The 17,880-nt window shown below is 34.2% G+C and overlaps 1 protein-coding gene across 4 annotated transcripts in view; it reads left to right on the top strand.

Annotated features, from left to right (window-relative positions):
- The window catches only part of SLIT2 (slit guidance ligand 2), a 379,752-nt gene that overhangs the window by 268,711 nt on the left and 93,161 nt on the right, over positions 1-17,880 (top strand). For all 4 annotated transcript variants that reach the window (XM_036853383.1, XM_036853386.1, XM_036853384.1 and 1 more), the window contains 2 exons: positions 10,012-10,083; positions 10,585-10,656. In XM_036853383.1, the coding sequence (XP_036709278.1) occupies positions 10,012-10,083; positions 10,585-10,656 (144 nt within the window). The remainder of the gene's footprint in view (positions 1-10,011; positions 10,084-10,584; positions 10,657-17,880) is intronic.

Below are 17,880 nucleotides of genomic sequence, written 5' to 3'. Positions count from 1 at the left end.
GTTCAGTATACAAACTAAGATCACCACTGAGTTTCCTCACAACAAATATCTTACTTAATTCTTAGTCATCAGTAGCCATGCTTAGTGTAATCCCTACAGCAATTTTGATAGTTCCACAGCAAAATAGTATAAGATAAATTAGGTAAAATACTTTTAAAACTAAACTAAACCTGTAGTTCCATAGACCATTATTGAGTTCACTAATAATCATTGGAGTGTTTTCATCTTTATTTTGGCAAAATTCTCAATTTTATATGCATATCTTGAACAATCTTTAATTCCTATTGAATGAAATAGTAGAATAATCATCTTTGTAAAGAGAATTCATTTTTATTAAGAGTGTGGGTTCATGAAAAGAATTATTTGCTCCTATTTCCCTCAATTTACTTCCTTTTTTCCAATTTTACTGAGGAATAATTGCCAAATACAGTTGTATATATTTAAAGGGTACAACATGATGATTTGATATACTTATTCATTGTGAAATGATTACCAAGATCAAGATAATTAACACATTCATCACCTCAAATAGTTAACTCTTTTTTTGTGTGTGGTAAGAATGCTTAAGTTCTACTCTCCACAATTTTCAAGTATATAATATTTGAAATATATTATTAACTGTAGTCACTGTGCTGTACATTTGACCCTCAGAACTTATTCTTCTTATAACTAAAAATTTATACCTTTTGACCTTCATCTTCCCAGCCACCAGCCTCTGCGACCACTATTCTATTCTGTTTTTATGAAATCAGATTTTTTTTTTTTTTGGATTCTGCATGTAAATGATAACATACAGTATTTGTATTTACCTGTTTGGCTTATTTCACTTAGCATATGCCTTCCAGGTTCATCCATGTTGTCACAAATGACAGGATTTCCTTACTTTTATGGCTGTATAATATTCCATTGTATATATACCACAATTTCTTTATCCATTCATCTGTTGTAGGACATTTAGGTTGTTTCCATATCTTGACTATTGTGAATAAAGCTGCAGTAAACATGGAGTTTCAGATATCTCTTCAAGATAGTGATTTCAGTTCCTTCAGCTATAAACCCAGGAGTGGGACTGCTAGAGCATATGGTAGTTCAATATCAGTTTTATGGGAACCACATACTGTTTTCCATAATGGTTGTACCAATTTACATTCCTGCCAACAGTGTATAAAGAGTCCCTTTTCTCCACGTATTTGCCAGCATTTGTTATCTCTTATCTTTTTTGATAATAACCATCCTGATTGGTGTGAGGTGATATCTCATTGTGTTCTTCATTTGCATTTCTCTGATGATTAGTGATGTCGAGCACCTCTTCATGTACCTACTCCTGATTTGCATGTTTTCTTTGGAAAAATGTCTATTTAGTTCCTTTTTTCATTTATTATTTTGATGATGTGCTTTTTTGCTATTGAGTTGTATGAATTCTCTACATATTTAGGATATTAACCCTCTATCAGATATATGATTTGCAAATATTTTCTCCCATTCTCTTGGTTGCCTTTTCAATATATTGATTTTTTTCTTATTTGTACCTAATTTCACAAAAATTTATATCTACAATGTGTATGTTATATATACGTATACACACACACCCTTTATATGCTTTGTTGTTGTTTGATCATTTCAGAAGAAAACCACAGTGCCTTTCATAAGAGAAACGTATAGAAGAATGAATCAAACTTTTGTAATATTAGTTAAGATGTGAAAATAAGTATGGTAAAATTATAAATAACTTGGTGAAAAAGAAATCTTAAAATGACTAGAGTGGTAAGGCAAAGCAGATGCTCCAACTGGTTTCTCTTAAAAATCCCAAGGAGTCTGAAGAACATTACTGCAGCAGAGAACGGCATGTGGAAAAGTAACATTTTTTTCATGTACTACATAGTCAACAAATATTTTTGAGTGCCTACTTTGCATCAGGCATTATGGATGAGAGGTCACAGTTCCAGCTTTCAAAATGTTTACAATGCAGAGAATTGAAGCTTTACACACACAGAAATTTTAAAAGCTATATGATAAGTAATAAAATACATATGCATGGAGAAATACATATGCACAGAGAAAGGAATATCTTGATTTCCCTGGGAGACTAAAAGAATCTTCGGGTATGAGGATGTGTTTTGCAGGCAGAGAAATTGTGGGCTTTCTAGATGGTGGAAAGAGCATGTGCGAAGTCCGAGAAAAGTGAAAGAGTCATGTGTCTTTGAGAAATTAAAACAGTTTTAGTTGTTAGAACATAAAGTACAAGCCTAATCTTGAAGAATCACTGTCCTGATATTAATAGGATACAAGGGGAAATTTTGAGCCGTGTAGTAGTATGATTTGATTTGTTAGTTAGAAAAATCACTCTAACATGGAGTAGAGAATCCACTTGTGATACAAACAGTTACATAAGGCATGATAAAGACAGGCTTAGCAGCAGATAGTAGTGAGAAGTTATTCCAAGAAATGACCCAAGTGCTGTTGTGGCTGAATCACTAAAAACTTCTACAGGAAAGAAATGGAGACCTATCAGATGTAAATAAGACCTGTGTAGACTTTAACATAGAAATGAAGACAGCTGGGGCACAAAGTAGTATTCATTCTCAGGTGAATGAAATTGTCACTTTTTTAAAGAATTAAGTTATTGATTTATGGTTGTAAAATCAGCCAGAAAGAGTAAGTTGAAAATTTGTTTGGTTCAGATTCTACTAGCGATCACAGTGTTATCTGAACTTTAGGGGAAAAATGACGGATGACTTGAACAATAACAGTGCAGACATCGGGGAGAAGGCTAGTTGCTATCTATTCACTGAGTAATACTGTTAAACAAATGATGTATAAAGGTAATTTGCACAATGTTTTTAAAACTAAAATTATTACCAAATGGGGGACTTAGCTCAGTGCCTAACTCATATTAAGCGTCCAAGAGGTTTTAGTTATAATGAAAAACAAAGCAACAAAACTTCCACTTGTCTTTCTTGGATTGCAAAAGAAAAATTATGAAAACTGAGTGTTACTGACATTATGAATCTGTACTCTGTCCCTCTGAAATAGGCGAGCCATGTGTCTTAGCCCATTTTTCCCTCTAAATCTAAATTATGTGATTCTGTGTGTTGAATGTACTTTTTTTTTGCATTTGAGTGTGTCCATATAGATACATAAAAATTTTAACACTCATTCAGAAAGTCATTGCCTGAAATATGAGGTCAATAGGAACTCACACACGCATTTTTGTTTTGCTTTAAATGCTTAAAGACCAAATGGAAAAAGAATTATTTTTATTATGAAAACATCAATTGAATTTGCACTGAGGGAAATGTACCCAGAATGAGATCACAAGAAATAAAATAAGATTAAGGAAATGGGCAATTTTCAGGAACAAGTCATCCCAACATAGGGATCGCTGATAATCAATTAGGATGGACAGAGTCTTAAGGCAGAAACGCTAGCTGTATGCAAAGTATGTCCCTCTAGAGGCCAATATTCACTCAGCTGTTAAAAATATTTGTTAAACTTAAAAAGTTCTGGAAATCGCAATTACATAACAGCAATAATATTGTAGTCTAAAATAATCTTGGGTCATTTTATGTAGAGACATCTGAAGGATTTCAATGGCATGCATTTACTGCTCAAGTTAGAAGTAACATTCCAAAAATATAAAGTACTTACTTTAGAATTATTATGTAATAGGCAGGAGGATCCCTGATGTCAAAGTAATATTGCTGCTTCCTCCTTTACAAATGCAGGCCGGGTGTTACCTATGATGAGAATATTTGGCTACACTCAGCAGTCCATGACTCAAAAACTAAAGTCATTCTGCAGCTCCAGCCTTCACCCCATTAAATCTGTTCTATTCTTTGGCAGCTGTTTTTGCCATTTATGTTAAAAGCAGATGGGGAAAATGCAAAGAACTGTCAGTTTTATTGCCATGTATAATCAGCATCTGGGCTGTATGTTACAGAAACAATCAATGCAAACTCATACTTTACTGGTGGTGTAAAAACTTTTTTTGAGTTTCTCAGTTTTCAAATTAGAGTAAGTGCTCTATTTTAATCATGCTGATCATGGAAATAGCAACCATTTGTATTTCTTTTTCAGCCTCCATGTATGTGAATGATGCTTGAGTGTATGTGTTTAATATACAGTTGGGAGTTATCTGCAAAACTGTTTTGCTAATTTGTTTTAAAATGTGTTTTGGAACCATAAATGTTTATTTCACATTAGAGATCCAGTCATGTTTCAGATTTATTCCTTTCTATAATCCGTGTGTATATGTGTGACTAATACATGCTACAGACATTATGTTATATAATGCCATATGTTATATGTTACATATATACACATATATATCCTCATTTTAATTTTTTCCACTGTTTTTTGAGCAGGAAAAAACATACCATATATGCTTTTTTACATCTCATAATTTTTACCAAAACATTTATAGTAGGTTTTAGTTTCTCATTTTTCAGAAAGAGAAACTGAGACACAGAGAAACAAACAGTAACTTCTGCAAGGTCCGCAGAGATAATCAGTGGCAGATTCTGAATTTAATCCAAGTCTGTATAAAGCTCATACTTTTAATCACTAAACTCCACTTTTTATCTTTATGTCTATACATATACAAAACATAAATACCTCTTGGGAGAGCTATTTCAGCTTTGGCATGTGTATGTTATTTTTTATAGTTTATCAAGATAATTTAATTTGAAAAATATTGAAACTAATGCCTGAGTATTGAAAGCTAGTGAGTTGAAAGTGTCATTTAAAATAAACTAATGTTGTTTAATATAGTGTAAATGTCTTCAGAACTAGTTGGAATTTTTAATTGCCCAATTACACTGTATGTTGTATAGTTTCCTGATGTAAGATCTGCTAATTGATAACCATGGTAAAGTATTTATATGCCACAGAGCCCAGCTATACCTGCACATAATTTCCAGGTTTTAAGTGTCCACAGTATTACAGCAGAGAGATTTACTGATAATTTCCCGTTTTCTACCATCTTTGAAATAGGCACCAGAAAAGTGATGTATATTGGTAGCTGTTCATTCTTTAGGAACTCTAAAAGTGTGAAGACATGTATTTCTTTTTTAAAAAGCAGTAGAGAACAAGAGAAAAAGATATATGGGAGTGGGAGGAAAGAGTTCTTTTTATTGGTTAAACATAATTGTGAATTTTTTGATTGGAACAGTAAGAAAACTGTCTTCTAACTAAAATTGAACTTCTAACTAAAATTTCCTTCTTGTTTTGATGAAGTGTAACAGCAGATTGCTTTGAGATATACGTACACACAGCGATGAAATGTTTTGGAATTGTTCACATACATTCTGTGTAGAAAAAGGTTCTGGCTCCTTTTATATGAAAAAGTCTTCCTTTATCATATGGGGTTTATAAAATTTTCTCCCTCTCTTATTCAGTTTTCTAAATCTATTTTTACTTTGAAATTTAAAATATTGAATTTTTTTTTTTTATGAAGGGCTAGCATTTGGAAGGCTCTTAATTATGGTGGATTTTATCTACAGCAAGCAAATATATCTCAGCCATTACACTATCTCTTTTAGTAACCCTGGAATGTTTTTTTTTGTTTGTTTGTTTGTTTGTTTTTATGATTGTGGATGTCTGTTTCTTATATTTTGAAGCTGTGTTATTAGGTATATAATTTTTTTAACATCTTTATTGGAGTATAATTGCTTTACAATGCTGTGTTAGTTTCTGCTGTATAACAAAGTGAATCAGCTATACGTATACATATGTCCCCATATCCCCTCCCTCTTGCATCTCCCTCCCACCCTCCCTATCCCACCCCTCTAGGTGGTCACAAAGCACCGAGCTGATCTCCCTGTGCTATGCGGCTGCTTCCCATTAGCTCTCTATTTTACATTTGGTAGTGTATATATGTCAATGCCACTCTCTCACTTTGTCCCAGCTTACCCTTCCTTTTTTTTTAACCTTCACCTGAAAACTCTAATATTTTTCCTCCTTATTTTTTATAACCTGGTTTTAATAGTCCCCCCTCTTGTTTTAGGAGGAAGGGCAACATTTGAGATGTGTGTTGTTTGTAGTTTGTCAAATATATTACGAGGTTCTTGTAATGAAACACAGAAATTATTTATCCTAGGGACCTAAAAGTTTACAGGAAGTATACACATTAGTTTATTGTTTGTCCACTGAAAACAAGAAAATGGACATTTTTAAACGTTTTAAAATTTATGGTTTGACATCTATCAGTGGTAGAATATTTCCCTGCGTGAGAATCTGTCTCTTTGAATGAAGGAAGCAATTATGTTGTGCCTTAATGGACTGCTAGACAGTGCCATAAAAACCAATTAGCTGCTGAGTCAGTGTAAATAACCATATAAGCTTCGTTTCAAATACTCTTTTTTTGGAACAAGGTTGGAAGTAAATAGATAAAGCAAGCAAATCCATTGTACATGTCATTGTTCAGCTTTCTGTTGCATATGTTGTAAATGATGTGGTTTGCTATATGAAGATTAAGTCATGGGACATTGCAATAAGGAATAATACCTGCAGTATTGCTATATTATGTTTGAGTTATTTTTGCATATAAAATTAAATATGTTTTCATCATGAATTCTCTCTGTTTTGTAACTTTTTGAGCATGCGTTTTCTAAAAAAATAGATGGCCCACTTATTATATCTTTTTGTTTTGTTTGCTTTAGCAGGAATAGTTATCAATGAAATTAACTGCAGATTCAACACAAACTAAGTTACAATAAAATATATTTAAATGCCATTAGAACAATTTGTGATCATTATAAGTATTCTAGGTTCTGAGACTTTAAAATAATAAATGAATTTTAAAATTTCTAAAGAAGCTTTTTAATTATATTAAGCGATAGAATTAGTTTGGCCACATTTGTAAGTTAACATTATTGACATTTCGGAAGTCTCAGTACTGAATATCTCATTTTTAAAAAAACTTATATTGAACAAATTAGTTGGAAATGTAACTGTAAAACTGGACACTTTATCAATAAAACGTCCATGAGGGTATAAACATATCTGCTTTTGATCACCATTGAATTCCAATTATGTAATACAATATGTTGCACAGGGCCGTCATTAAATATTTGCAGATTGAATGAATGAATGAATAATTGCTGATTCCTTATTTTCCTTATTCCTTATTCCTTATTTTATTTCAGTTTCAAGAAACTGAAATTATATTTACGAAAAGTAATTGTATGATCTAGTTTTGCATGACTGTTGAAAGAAACCTGCTAGACACTAAGAATTTTTATTCTCATCATCGCGTTATATTATTTTGAGAAAATCTTTAACAAAATGAAATGATGTTTCATTGGCCTGGATTTGAAGAAAATCCTTTAATCAAGAGTATTCCATCTATAGCTTGTTTTTACTATATTTTCATCGATTACATTTTAAACTTCTTAAAATCCAACTACAAGAATGGATCACAGCAAAAAAAAATGTGTCTCTAAACCATCAATTCATAATGTTCTAATCAATAATGTAACAGTGAAATGATTAAAATATCCTTTGCTATACTTAGAGCTTTTGAAAAAAGTAACCCTTTCTTAAGACCTAGATAAATAATCCATATGAAGGAAATTCATATTTGCTTCATGAGATTTATTTCTTGTCTTCTAGGGTAAATCTGCCCCTTAGGGGCCAACAACCTGGTGGAGGAGGGATGTGTGAAAAATAAATAGAATGCAGTCAGATAAGAGCAGAGGAGTTTAGAAGAAAATGCCCTTGAGCAGAGAGAAAGATACAATTAACCATACCTAAGAAAGTAAAGGAAAGCTTCAAAAGGAGGCTGTGCTCTAGTCATCTTAAAATAACTAGACAATGTTATTAATATTGATGTGAAATTATTATTAACTTCAACGGCTAACAATAAGGAATGATTACGGAAATATGGCCCATTTTGACAATTGAATTGTCATGAAAACATTAAAAATAATGTCTTCCAAAAATTTTAATGATATAGGAAAGCATGGATGATGTGATATTTAGTGTAAAGGATGCAACTCAAAATTCTCTATACAGTAAGATTTTAATTATATAAAATAAATATGCGTGCAGAAAAACTAAAGTAAAATTCACAGATCTGAGTACTGTAATATGAGGGATTTTAATTTGCTTCCTTAACATATTTCGTAAATAGCTTAAGCGTAAGTTTTTCTTTAATGTGAACAAAATAACTTCTGCTTTCTGGAGGGTGAGGATCATGAGTAATATTGCAAGTTACGGAAAAGATTTTACCTTTTTGTGAGCGAGCAAGGGACGGAAACTTGGGGAATAACTCAATTTGGAGGACTAGAAAATGAAGCCCTAAATTAGAAAGAGAAAAGCAGAGCGAGAATCAGGAACATATAGTGTCACATCCAAGGGAGGAAGAATTGTTCACAATATCATACGCTACAGTGAGTTCAAGAACAGTGAAGGTTGGGGAAACCCATTGCCTTTAGACACAAGTAGGTCAGAGGGTGAACACTGAGACTGTTGAAGAAAACATGATATTGTAATATAAGGCCTTTGAATCAGAAAAGACTGTAATTTAAGCAATTTGACTTAACCTCCTAGCAATATTTTATTTGTTTTGATCTGATGTCCATTAAATGCTTGTAATACATATAATGTCAAAGTATTACCAACATTCAATAAAAATGAATCACTGTATATGACACATATATAGCCTATATATGGCCTCTCTCTATATATAATATTTATACATAAATATACCAATATAAATGTATATACATATATGTGTATATGTGTATGAATTTTTAAAATTTGGGCAAGAAAATGGAGCTCATCCCAGGTATTTCAGCGGAGGGATTTAATATGACAAATGAGTTAAACAGCTCTAGAAAGTGACACAGATGAGAAAGCTGCTTCCACCCCCAGGGCTACAAAGAACTAAGAAGTTGATGATATACAAAGTTAGGAGCTGGCCCTTAGTAGGAGCTAAAATTAAGGAAGAGATGAGACCACTGCCGAGGACATATCCCGGGGCAGAAAAGGGGAGAATACCCTGGCTTCTCCCTTTGTCCCACCTTCGGTCCCCCACCACTGCCTCTCACTGATCAAGTCTCACAAAAGACAGCTGGCAAGTGAGCCTGCACTAAATGGTTCACAGGAGTCAGCTCTCTGGGATGCAGAGCAGAAGCGAGGAGAAGGGATGAGAAATGTGTATTAACATATGTATATGGGTAGAAATGAGGCTGAGAGACAACATTTTTTGATGGACTAAAATATTTACCAAAACACCCTGTGAAATATACTGTTTTGTGTCTTTCATAACTAGATGGGTAAAATCTTGTCTTTCTTTGATAGCAGAACCATGGAATAGATAATGTTAGAGGGTTACTTTCACATCTCAGATTTTAGTGCATCATAAAAACACGGCAGTTGTGTTTAAATGCACTTTGCTGCAGTGGTTTTCACATGAAATATTCACATAATGGATTGACAGAGTCCAGACAGTTTTACTGAAAATATCTGTAACACTTATAAATTTAGAATATAGGATTTTTGCCTCCGAAGAAGCTTCAAAATTAATTTTCTGCATATAACAATTCTTTCAAGCTATAATATGCTTTCTGTAGAGAAAATGGTTTATAAAATTTAGTATTCAACCATAATGTCTTTTGTGGAAGAGTTATAGTTATCTCTTAAAACATGTTCTACATCTTTTCAGTGTTACAACATATTTCTTCCTGATATTGAAGTTAGCAAAACGTATTCCCAACTTAGCTTCTTACAGGTGTTCTTTCTTTTATACAAACTCCAGACTTAAATATTAATGAACTTGTAATGCCTGAAAAATCCGAATATTTTTATTGTTTTTACAGTTGCTTTGTTTTTATTCCCAATCTTGTACCACATTTAGGGCAGAGCACAATAAATTTTAGTAGTCTTTTTTGAGAAAAAAAGAAAATATCACCTATAAAGCATATCACCTTTGCTTCTTGACATGGCTTGAATTAAACATATCTGGGAGCTCACATTTCTATTTAAAACTTAATTTTTTTTTCATTGCAGACGTTTGGAACAGAACTCAATCAAGGTCATCCCTCCTGGAGCTTTCTCACCATATAAAAAGCTTAGAAGAATGTGAGTGAATAATACTCTGAAATCAGTGTAATTTTTAAAAATTATACAAGTCATGACCATGCGAAGACATCCATTTAAGTATGAATATTTCAGTACTCGACAGATTAAATATTAAATGATGTGACTATCTGTTGCTAGTTCTATAATATTGTAATGTTGAAAGCTAAACTATTAATTTTTTAAGTTCTCTGTAATTTAGCGTATTAATTCACACTAGTGTGAATGTACGTGGTCAATATATTATGCAGTCAAATTCTTAAATGTTCTATTTTCAAAAATAACACATGCCATCTTTAATAATAATTTAGGAAAATAGCCAATAATTGATTTAAAAGTGTGATTTTTTTTTTAATTTAGGATGCTTCAGATGTTTCATGTTGCAAATTTTACATATGTATTGATAGGTGCAAAACTGACATGCAAAGGCAATAAATAGCTTTCTCCTGCAGTAAATCTCACTGATATTCTATTTAGTTTAACCTAACCTATTTTTAATCTTAGCGACCTGAGCAATAATCAGATCTCTGAGCTAGCACCAGATGCTTTCCAAGGCCTACGCTCTCTGAATTCACTGTAAGTATTGACCACATCACTGAAGGAAAGCAGCATGCACAAGGAATAGTGGCTCTAGTTTTAAATTTGGATTTAAGGGACATACTCTTTAAGTTTTTTATTATGAATTATTAATAATAATTCGTATGAATCTTTAGTGAATTTCATCATTTTTATGGAGAACTGCTACCTGCCACTAAAATTAGCCAGTTTTTAGGGGTATATATTTTAAGGTTTGACAGTTCTGCTGTTTAGAGAGCAAGAGTATGAGCCCCTTTTTTGGCAATGTTTTCTTTCTGAAGTAAAGGGAAAATGTTTATTTTGGAGTGCTCTGGTCAGTGTTGTGCCGATAATCCTTAAGCCCACAGCCGCTGTCTCTGGGGACAATTACAGTGCCCTTTAGAATGATGCTGGGCGAAGTCTTGCAGAGAACAGTGGAAGATGACCATTGAGAGGGCCCCCCAACCCCTGCTTCATCACCTTAAGACTTCCCTGACAGACCAGCTTTAATCTCTCAAAGAACAAAGATAAGAAAGTATGACAGCTTTTTAATGTCAAAAGGACTTCCAGGGAGATAGATATGTAAATTAAAGTGGTTCTGAAGTGAATTTATAAAGGCCATTATTCCTTCAAACTTGTAAAAATCTTCAGAAGTCCACTGAGTAGAGTTAGCTTTTATTTCAAATTTTAATTTTAGAGTTTGAAAATGAAATCTGGTATTTTTTTAAGAGGTGATGCTTAGAGAAGGGTTCTTATTGTTGTAAATTACTGCAGGGCTCTTAGAAACTTCAGAAGTCAATGGAAGCCAGTGAGAATTTCAGGATGCACATGTGTGATACTCAGATAAACACCTTTGGTTTATATAACAGTTTACACTCATACCAAGGGGAGGAGATGGACCAGCTCTTCTGGGCACATGGATGTTCAGGTCGCTATGCTGGTCTGCTCAGAAAACTGCAGTTTTCTTTGAAGAAAAACATGGAAAACTATCACTTCACCTGCAGTGTCTGCCTAGGTTCATTTCTGTTTGTTTTTTGTTTTGGGTTTTTATTTTAATAGATGAAGTCCAAGACCAGGGAGACAACTATTGGCAGAAAGTGTAAAGTACAGTCATGCACTGTTCTCAGGGAGGGCTGTCAGATTCTAAAATCGCAAAGCGCAATGCAAAACTCTATTAAATCACCCAAATTGTCCGTAAAGTACATACCATCCTGGACAGTAATACTATCCAAAGTAAACATAGACAACCTCCCAGCCATACAAAAGGACAGAACAAAAGTCAAGTCAGTGTACAAAGTCTTGGTCCTTCAAGTATCTGTGCCTCAAAGATAACCGTTAAACGTCAAAAAAGAGAGACATGGATGGAGAATTCTTATTTGTATCTGCTTGCTTGCAGAGTTTACTGTTAAGTTGTACTGCCTTAATGATGTTGACACTTGTGGTTGTGAGAATTAAATGGTAAAAAGAAATAATAAAATAAATAAAAGATTAATCATTTTAATTATTTTGTTAATCATTCATCACAGTAAATTACATTATATTTATTAAATATATATTTATTATAATTAATGATTATAACTTATGTACTAATCTACATATATAATAAACTAATGGCAAATTGGAAAAGAAATGACAACACATGTAAAAGAACATGCTTGCTGAATTGGGATCTTAGTCTTCAAGATCAGAGCTCTCACGTACATAGTTCTTTTGGAAAGCTATAGAAAAGCATTATCTTTCCTTGTAGAACTGCATTTCAGTCAGGACGCTAAGTCACTGAGGAATTTCTAGTTCAAATCATAGCAGTACATGAAAAAGTAGGAATCTTTTTCCAGAAGTGGAATACCCACATAATGCCTTATAACATTATAAAACAGAAAAGCTAGGAGAAAATCAAATAGCTATGATATCACAGAGAAAGTCCATATATTATAACTAATATCATTTTCCTCTTTGTGTTCATGTTCTGAATTGGCCTTCCGAAGATTAAATTATTTACCCCCTCCATAAAATATATAACTACCTGGATTTGCAATCACCCTTTTCTTCATTTAAACACAATCATAAGTTCAGCAGAAATGTATTTGAGCCCCTCTTGTGGACTAGTCCTCGTGTGAGTGAACAAAACACCAAAACCCCTCCCTCATGGAGGTGACCAATGATAAAGTAAACTATGGACAGAAAATATAGTATATCTGATGATACAGGTGCTATGAAGGAAAACTAAGAAAGGAAAGGGGATAAGGAATGCTAGAGGAGGGGAGAGCTAAAATTTTAAATAGAACAATTAACAAAGGCCCCCCAGGAAAGTGATATTGGGCAAAGATCTGAAGATTGGGATTGTAGGAGTGAGCTCTGCAGAGATATGGAGAAAGAGCATTCAAGACAGAGGGAACAGGGCTTCCCCGGTGGAGCAGTGGTTGAGAATCCGCCTGCCAATGCAGGGGACACGGGTTCGAGCCCTGGTACGGGAAGATCCCACATGCCGTGGAGCAACTAAGCCTGTGCGCCACAACTACTGAGCCTGCGCTCTAGAGCCCGTGAGCCACAACTGCTGAGCCCACGTGCCACAACTACTGAAGCCCGCACGCCTAGAGCCTGTGCTGCGCAACAAGAGAAGCCACCGCAATGAGAAGCCCGCACACTGCGAGGAAGAGTAGCCCCCGCTCACCGCAGCTAGAGAAAGCACGCACGCAGCAACAAAGACCCAACACAGCCAAAAATAAATAAATAAATAAAATAAAATTATTAAAAAAACAGAGGGAACAGCTAAATACTGAGGCTCTGAGGTAGGAGTGTGCGGAGTGTTTCAAGACAGAGCAAGAAAAGGCCAGTATGACTTGAGGGGAGCAGATGCTTGAAATTAAAATAATGAAAAGGTTGCAATTGTGGGTAATGGCAAGGTCTAGGGTACAGCCACGAGGACAGAGGGATAAATATGGTGAAAGACAGGTTGCTGGAAAAGAGTCATGTTGGAGACTGAAATAGTGAGCCAGGAATTTAAGTCTTCCAGGAAGGGGTGAAGTGACTTCGGTGTATGTAGATTAACTGCAGGAGGGATGCAAATAGACCACATTTCTTTCTTTAAATGAAGTGTTTACTTGTACAAGTTTCTTTTATATGTCTTTCTGCAGCTGTACTCAATTATATAGCCAGCTTAATTTAATCACTACATTTGCTAAAGAAGCGAAACATTTAAAGGTGGTATGTTGCCAAATACCTCTAATGCATTTTATTTAATAAATTGTTTTGTTATTCAATTACCAAAATAGTATATCTTAGAGAAAACTGGACTTGATCTGTTGAGTGTTTTTTAAGGTCTCTCTATTAAATTCTGTTACATATTATTATATATCACTATTATATATATTATATACCACTATTATATATTAACGTATTTTATTATATAATAGTGTATTACATATTATTAACAAAATATCATTCAAAATACATGCATCTATGAAATCATTTTATCCTCAGGCCTTTTTATTACTTTCACTGTGATATCAACAAAATTTCTATAATATTTAATAATCATTTCTTAAGAACTCGGTGTACAAGTACATTTAGCATTGCCTCTAAACATTTTTTATTTTTTATTTACTGGTTGAATTTATATTATATTATAATTATATATATTTATATTAACAAAATAACTTTATATTAAGTGTTATAGCAGTGCAGCATAGTGGCTAAGCATATCTCCTTTAGAATGCTGGATGGCTTGTATTCGAATACTGGCTCTAACTCACTGGGTACATAGAGCTAGTTACTAATTTCCCTGTGCTTCAGTTATCTCATCTCTAAGATGGAGACGAGATTATTCCTCTCCTGGCTTTGTTAAAAACACAGAGTAAACTTTCAAGAGATATTACAATAAGACCGTGGCAAATTCTTCTCCTGATACTTATCAATGTGTATGATTTTGGATTTTAATTATCCCAGGGAATTTTTATGCCCAAGATCCTCAGAATATGGTCTTCCCCTCTTCTTACTTTTTCATTAACCTTTTACAAACTATTGTAGTTCACTAATTCTTATTTCCTCTCTTCACTAACCAGCTCACAAATTCCACAGGGGTCTATAGTGAAAGGCTTGATTGCTGTATTTGCATTTCCTACAGCCTTTTCTTGGACTGATGTTAACTGTCCAGCACAGTACCTTGCATTTACCACTGGTTTTCAGTGAAAATGTAGCGACCTCTGCTTTCTCTTTACTGTACTCTCTTTAAATTTGCTTAGTGTTTTAATTCTCAAATACACATGGTTTTTCATTTATAAGTAAGTATAGCTCTTTAACATTTATTTGGATAGTAAGTCTGCCCATTGTACCTTTTTCATGATAGCCATCATGTAGGCTTCTATTTTGGACATTTTTTCTCTTTAGTAGGAGTTCTGTCTTCTGCTTTCAGCAAGGGCAGGAGAAGTCAAAGACTGGCCAGCAATGTGTGGTTGCTGTATCTTACTGTCCCAATATTGAAACACCAGAGTGAAACTGGGTTTAGTATTCTTAGCCTTCCTTCGTGTAGCAGGTACAAAAGCTGCCATAAGATTTCCCTGTTGTTTCAAACGACTATAAAAAATTCTCTGTCAGCATAACTGTACCGTATATAGAATGCCAAATATAAGCCATGTATAAGAAAACTGTAGAAAAGCTACCCAATTTGTCATTCTTGGCATTTGGAAATTATGCGTATTACTCATGTATTTATTTTCTTTTCACCTGAATTATTTTTATCTTGATTTTTAAAAATGTTCCTTCCCTCTTATGAGTGTAGCAAGATTCTCATTGGCCCTTTTGCAGTTTGTATCTTTATGTGATGATACTCCTTTCCCTCATTTTTATAGATTTTGGCCCTATTTTCTTGGCTGCCATCCAATTGTTCGGTCCTGGTCTTTGGACTTTTGATATTTTTAAATTCCTTTTTCCTTCCTACCATTTCGATCTCACTGTTTGTAAGAAAACTATTCAGCCCTAGTATTGCTATACCGTTTTGTAGAGAAATCTCATCCCCATCATATCAAGTATTTATTATTTTTATGATAGTCCGTATACCCAATTATACCTACACTTACAGATTTCCTACATCCTTTTGTGATTTTCGTCTTTTTCTCCCCTGTACCCAAATTGTCTCATTAATAGTAGACATCTATTTTCTTATCATGATCTTAAAGAAAACAGAATGATTTGTTGGAAAAGAACATTTTCACAGTGTAAGTATGGCACACTGCCTAGCTAGTCCTCCTTTCATGCTATTTGAACCAACCTTTGAAACAAAAGACCCAAGTGAACAACCTACTAAATTACTCACCCTTTGATTCTAATGTGGGTCCCCCACAGTTCTTACACAACCTGTTTCCTTTTTAGATCTCGATGGGTTCAAAATGTGAAACTCCTTCAGTATTCAAAATAGCCCTTTTGGGTGTCTCTTCGAAGCCATACCTTTTATTCATCTCAGTTGTTATCAGCGGCTGGCACACGGGCAAATGGTGAACTTTGAACAAGTAACAGCCGGATTCAGTTTAATTGGGCACGAAGCCTAGAACCTGGCAAAGTTCCTGGTACATAATGAGTGTACGATACCTATTGCTGAATGCATTACTTGAATGATATTCAGTTGAATATCCCAAATTGGTGCCACCTTGATCTGACCATTTGTTCCCTAAAGCCCTCTGTTCTCTTATTCTTGACCTTAAGATATATATTATTATCGCTCTACCCTTTCTTAACGCCCTTACCTCCCTGAGCCTGACAATGTAGAATTCTCTCTTTTGTTCTTGTATTTTTAAAATTGTTTCTTCTCTAATCGTGTGAAGTTTTTAAAAAAATCTATATTCTACACAAATGAATTTTTATGTTATACTGTATAACTATACCACTGGAATCTATACAGATGAAATGTCGCTTTGTACAGTATAGCACCCAGCTTTATTTGTTCCCTTAAGAATTTTCTTCATATTTTGTAATATATCCCACATCTCACTGACATCTTAAAAGGGAACAGCTTTTTCCTCACTCTGATTCATCTCTCTTGCATTATTTTCCTCCTTTCCAAACAGAAATCATGTACAGCTGCCAAACATATTAATTATTTTGATTCTCATTTTGGCTTTTTCCTCCACATTTTATGACATCATTTATTTCTCTTCCAAAAGAATACTTCTGACTTTTTAAAGTAATTTATGCCCATCCTAGAGAAAATTTAAAAAATAAAGACAGTGTATATAGATTCAAATTCAAATGACCTCTGGACAGTAAGTCACTTACCATCTAGAGATTTTCCACTTTTTTTCTATGTATATATGTATATATTCTTCTAAACAAAGTTAAAGTTATACTATAATATATTCTTTTGTATTATGCTCTTTTAAACTTAGTGTTGTATCATGAATACTTTCATTTCATTAAATATTCTTCAGAACATGATTTTTATCAATGTGAAATATATATTTAGCCAATCCCCCTCTTTGGAACTTGGATACACTTTATTTGTATTTAATTTTTCACTTTTTTTTTAAAATTTTATTTATTTATTTCTGGCTGCGTTGGGTCCTCGCTGCTGCACGCGGGCTTTCTCTAGTTGTGTCGACGGGCTTCTCATTGCGGTGGCCTCCCCTACCGTGGAGCACGGGCTCTAGGCGCGCAGGCTTCAGCAGTTGCGGTGCATGGGCTCAGTAGCTGTGGCTTGCGGGCCCCAGAGCTCAGGCTCAGTAGCTGTAGCGCCCAGGCCCAGTTGCTCCGCAGCATGTGGGATCCCCCCAGACCAGGGCTCGAACCCATGTCCCCCGCACGGGCAGGGGGACTCTCAACCGCTGCGCCACCAGGGAAGCCCTAATTTTTCACTTTTATAAATTATTCCATGAACAACATTTGGCAGATAAAATACTGTGTTTGTCTCCGAGTTTTTTCTTAAACTCTTGAGAGAAACTACTAAGTTAAAATTTATATAAACATCTTTACGACTCTTGATACATGTTGTCAAATTGTTCCTCTAAAAATATAATTTCTGTCTTTTCCTACACATAATTGTGGTCCTCTGCTTTTGGGGCCTGAAAATAGAGGGGCATCATTGCAGATCTGTGGTCAATAGCCAACGTGATGAGTCAATCATTTTCATTTATTTGCTGTTGAAATCCCCTCATTTCACCCTTTCTGTGAATACGTTAATTTATTCCTTAATTTGTTCCTGTGCTAATTTATTACTTCATTTTACTCTTCAAACAATATTCACTCATCAATCCAATG

The sequence above is a fragment of the Balaenoptera musculus genome, chromosome 5 (assembly GCF_009873245.2).
Source record: "Balaenoptera musculus isolate JJ_BM4_2016_0621 chromosome 5, mBalMus1.pri.v3, whole genome shotgun sequence".
Lineage (NCBI taxonomy): Eukaryota > Metazoa > Chordata > Mammalia > Artiodactyla > Balaenopteridae > Balaenoptera > Balaenoptera musculus.
Note: the sequence above shows the minus strand (reverse complement) of the source record. Positions and strands in the feature narration are given on the sequence as shown.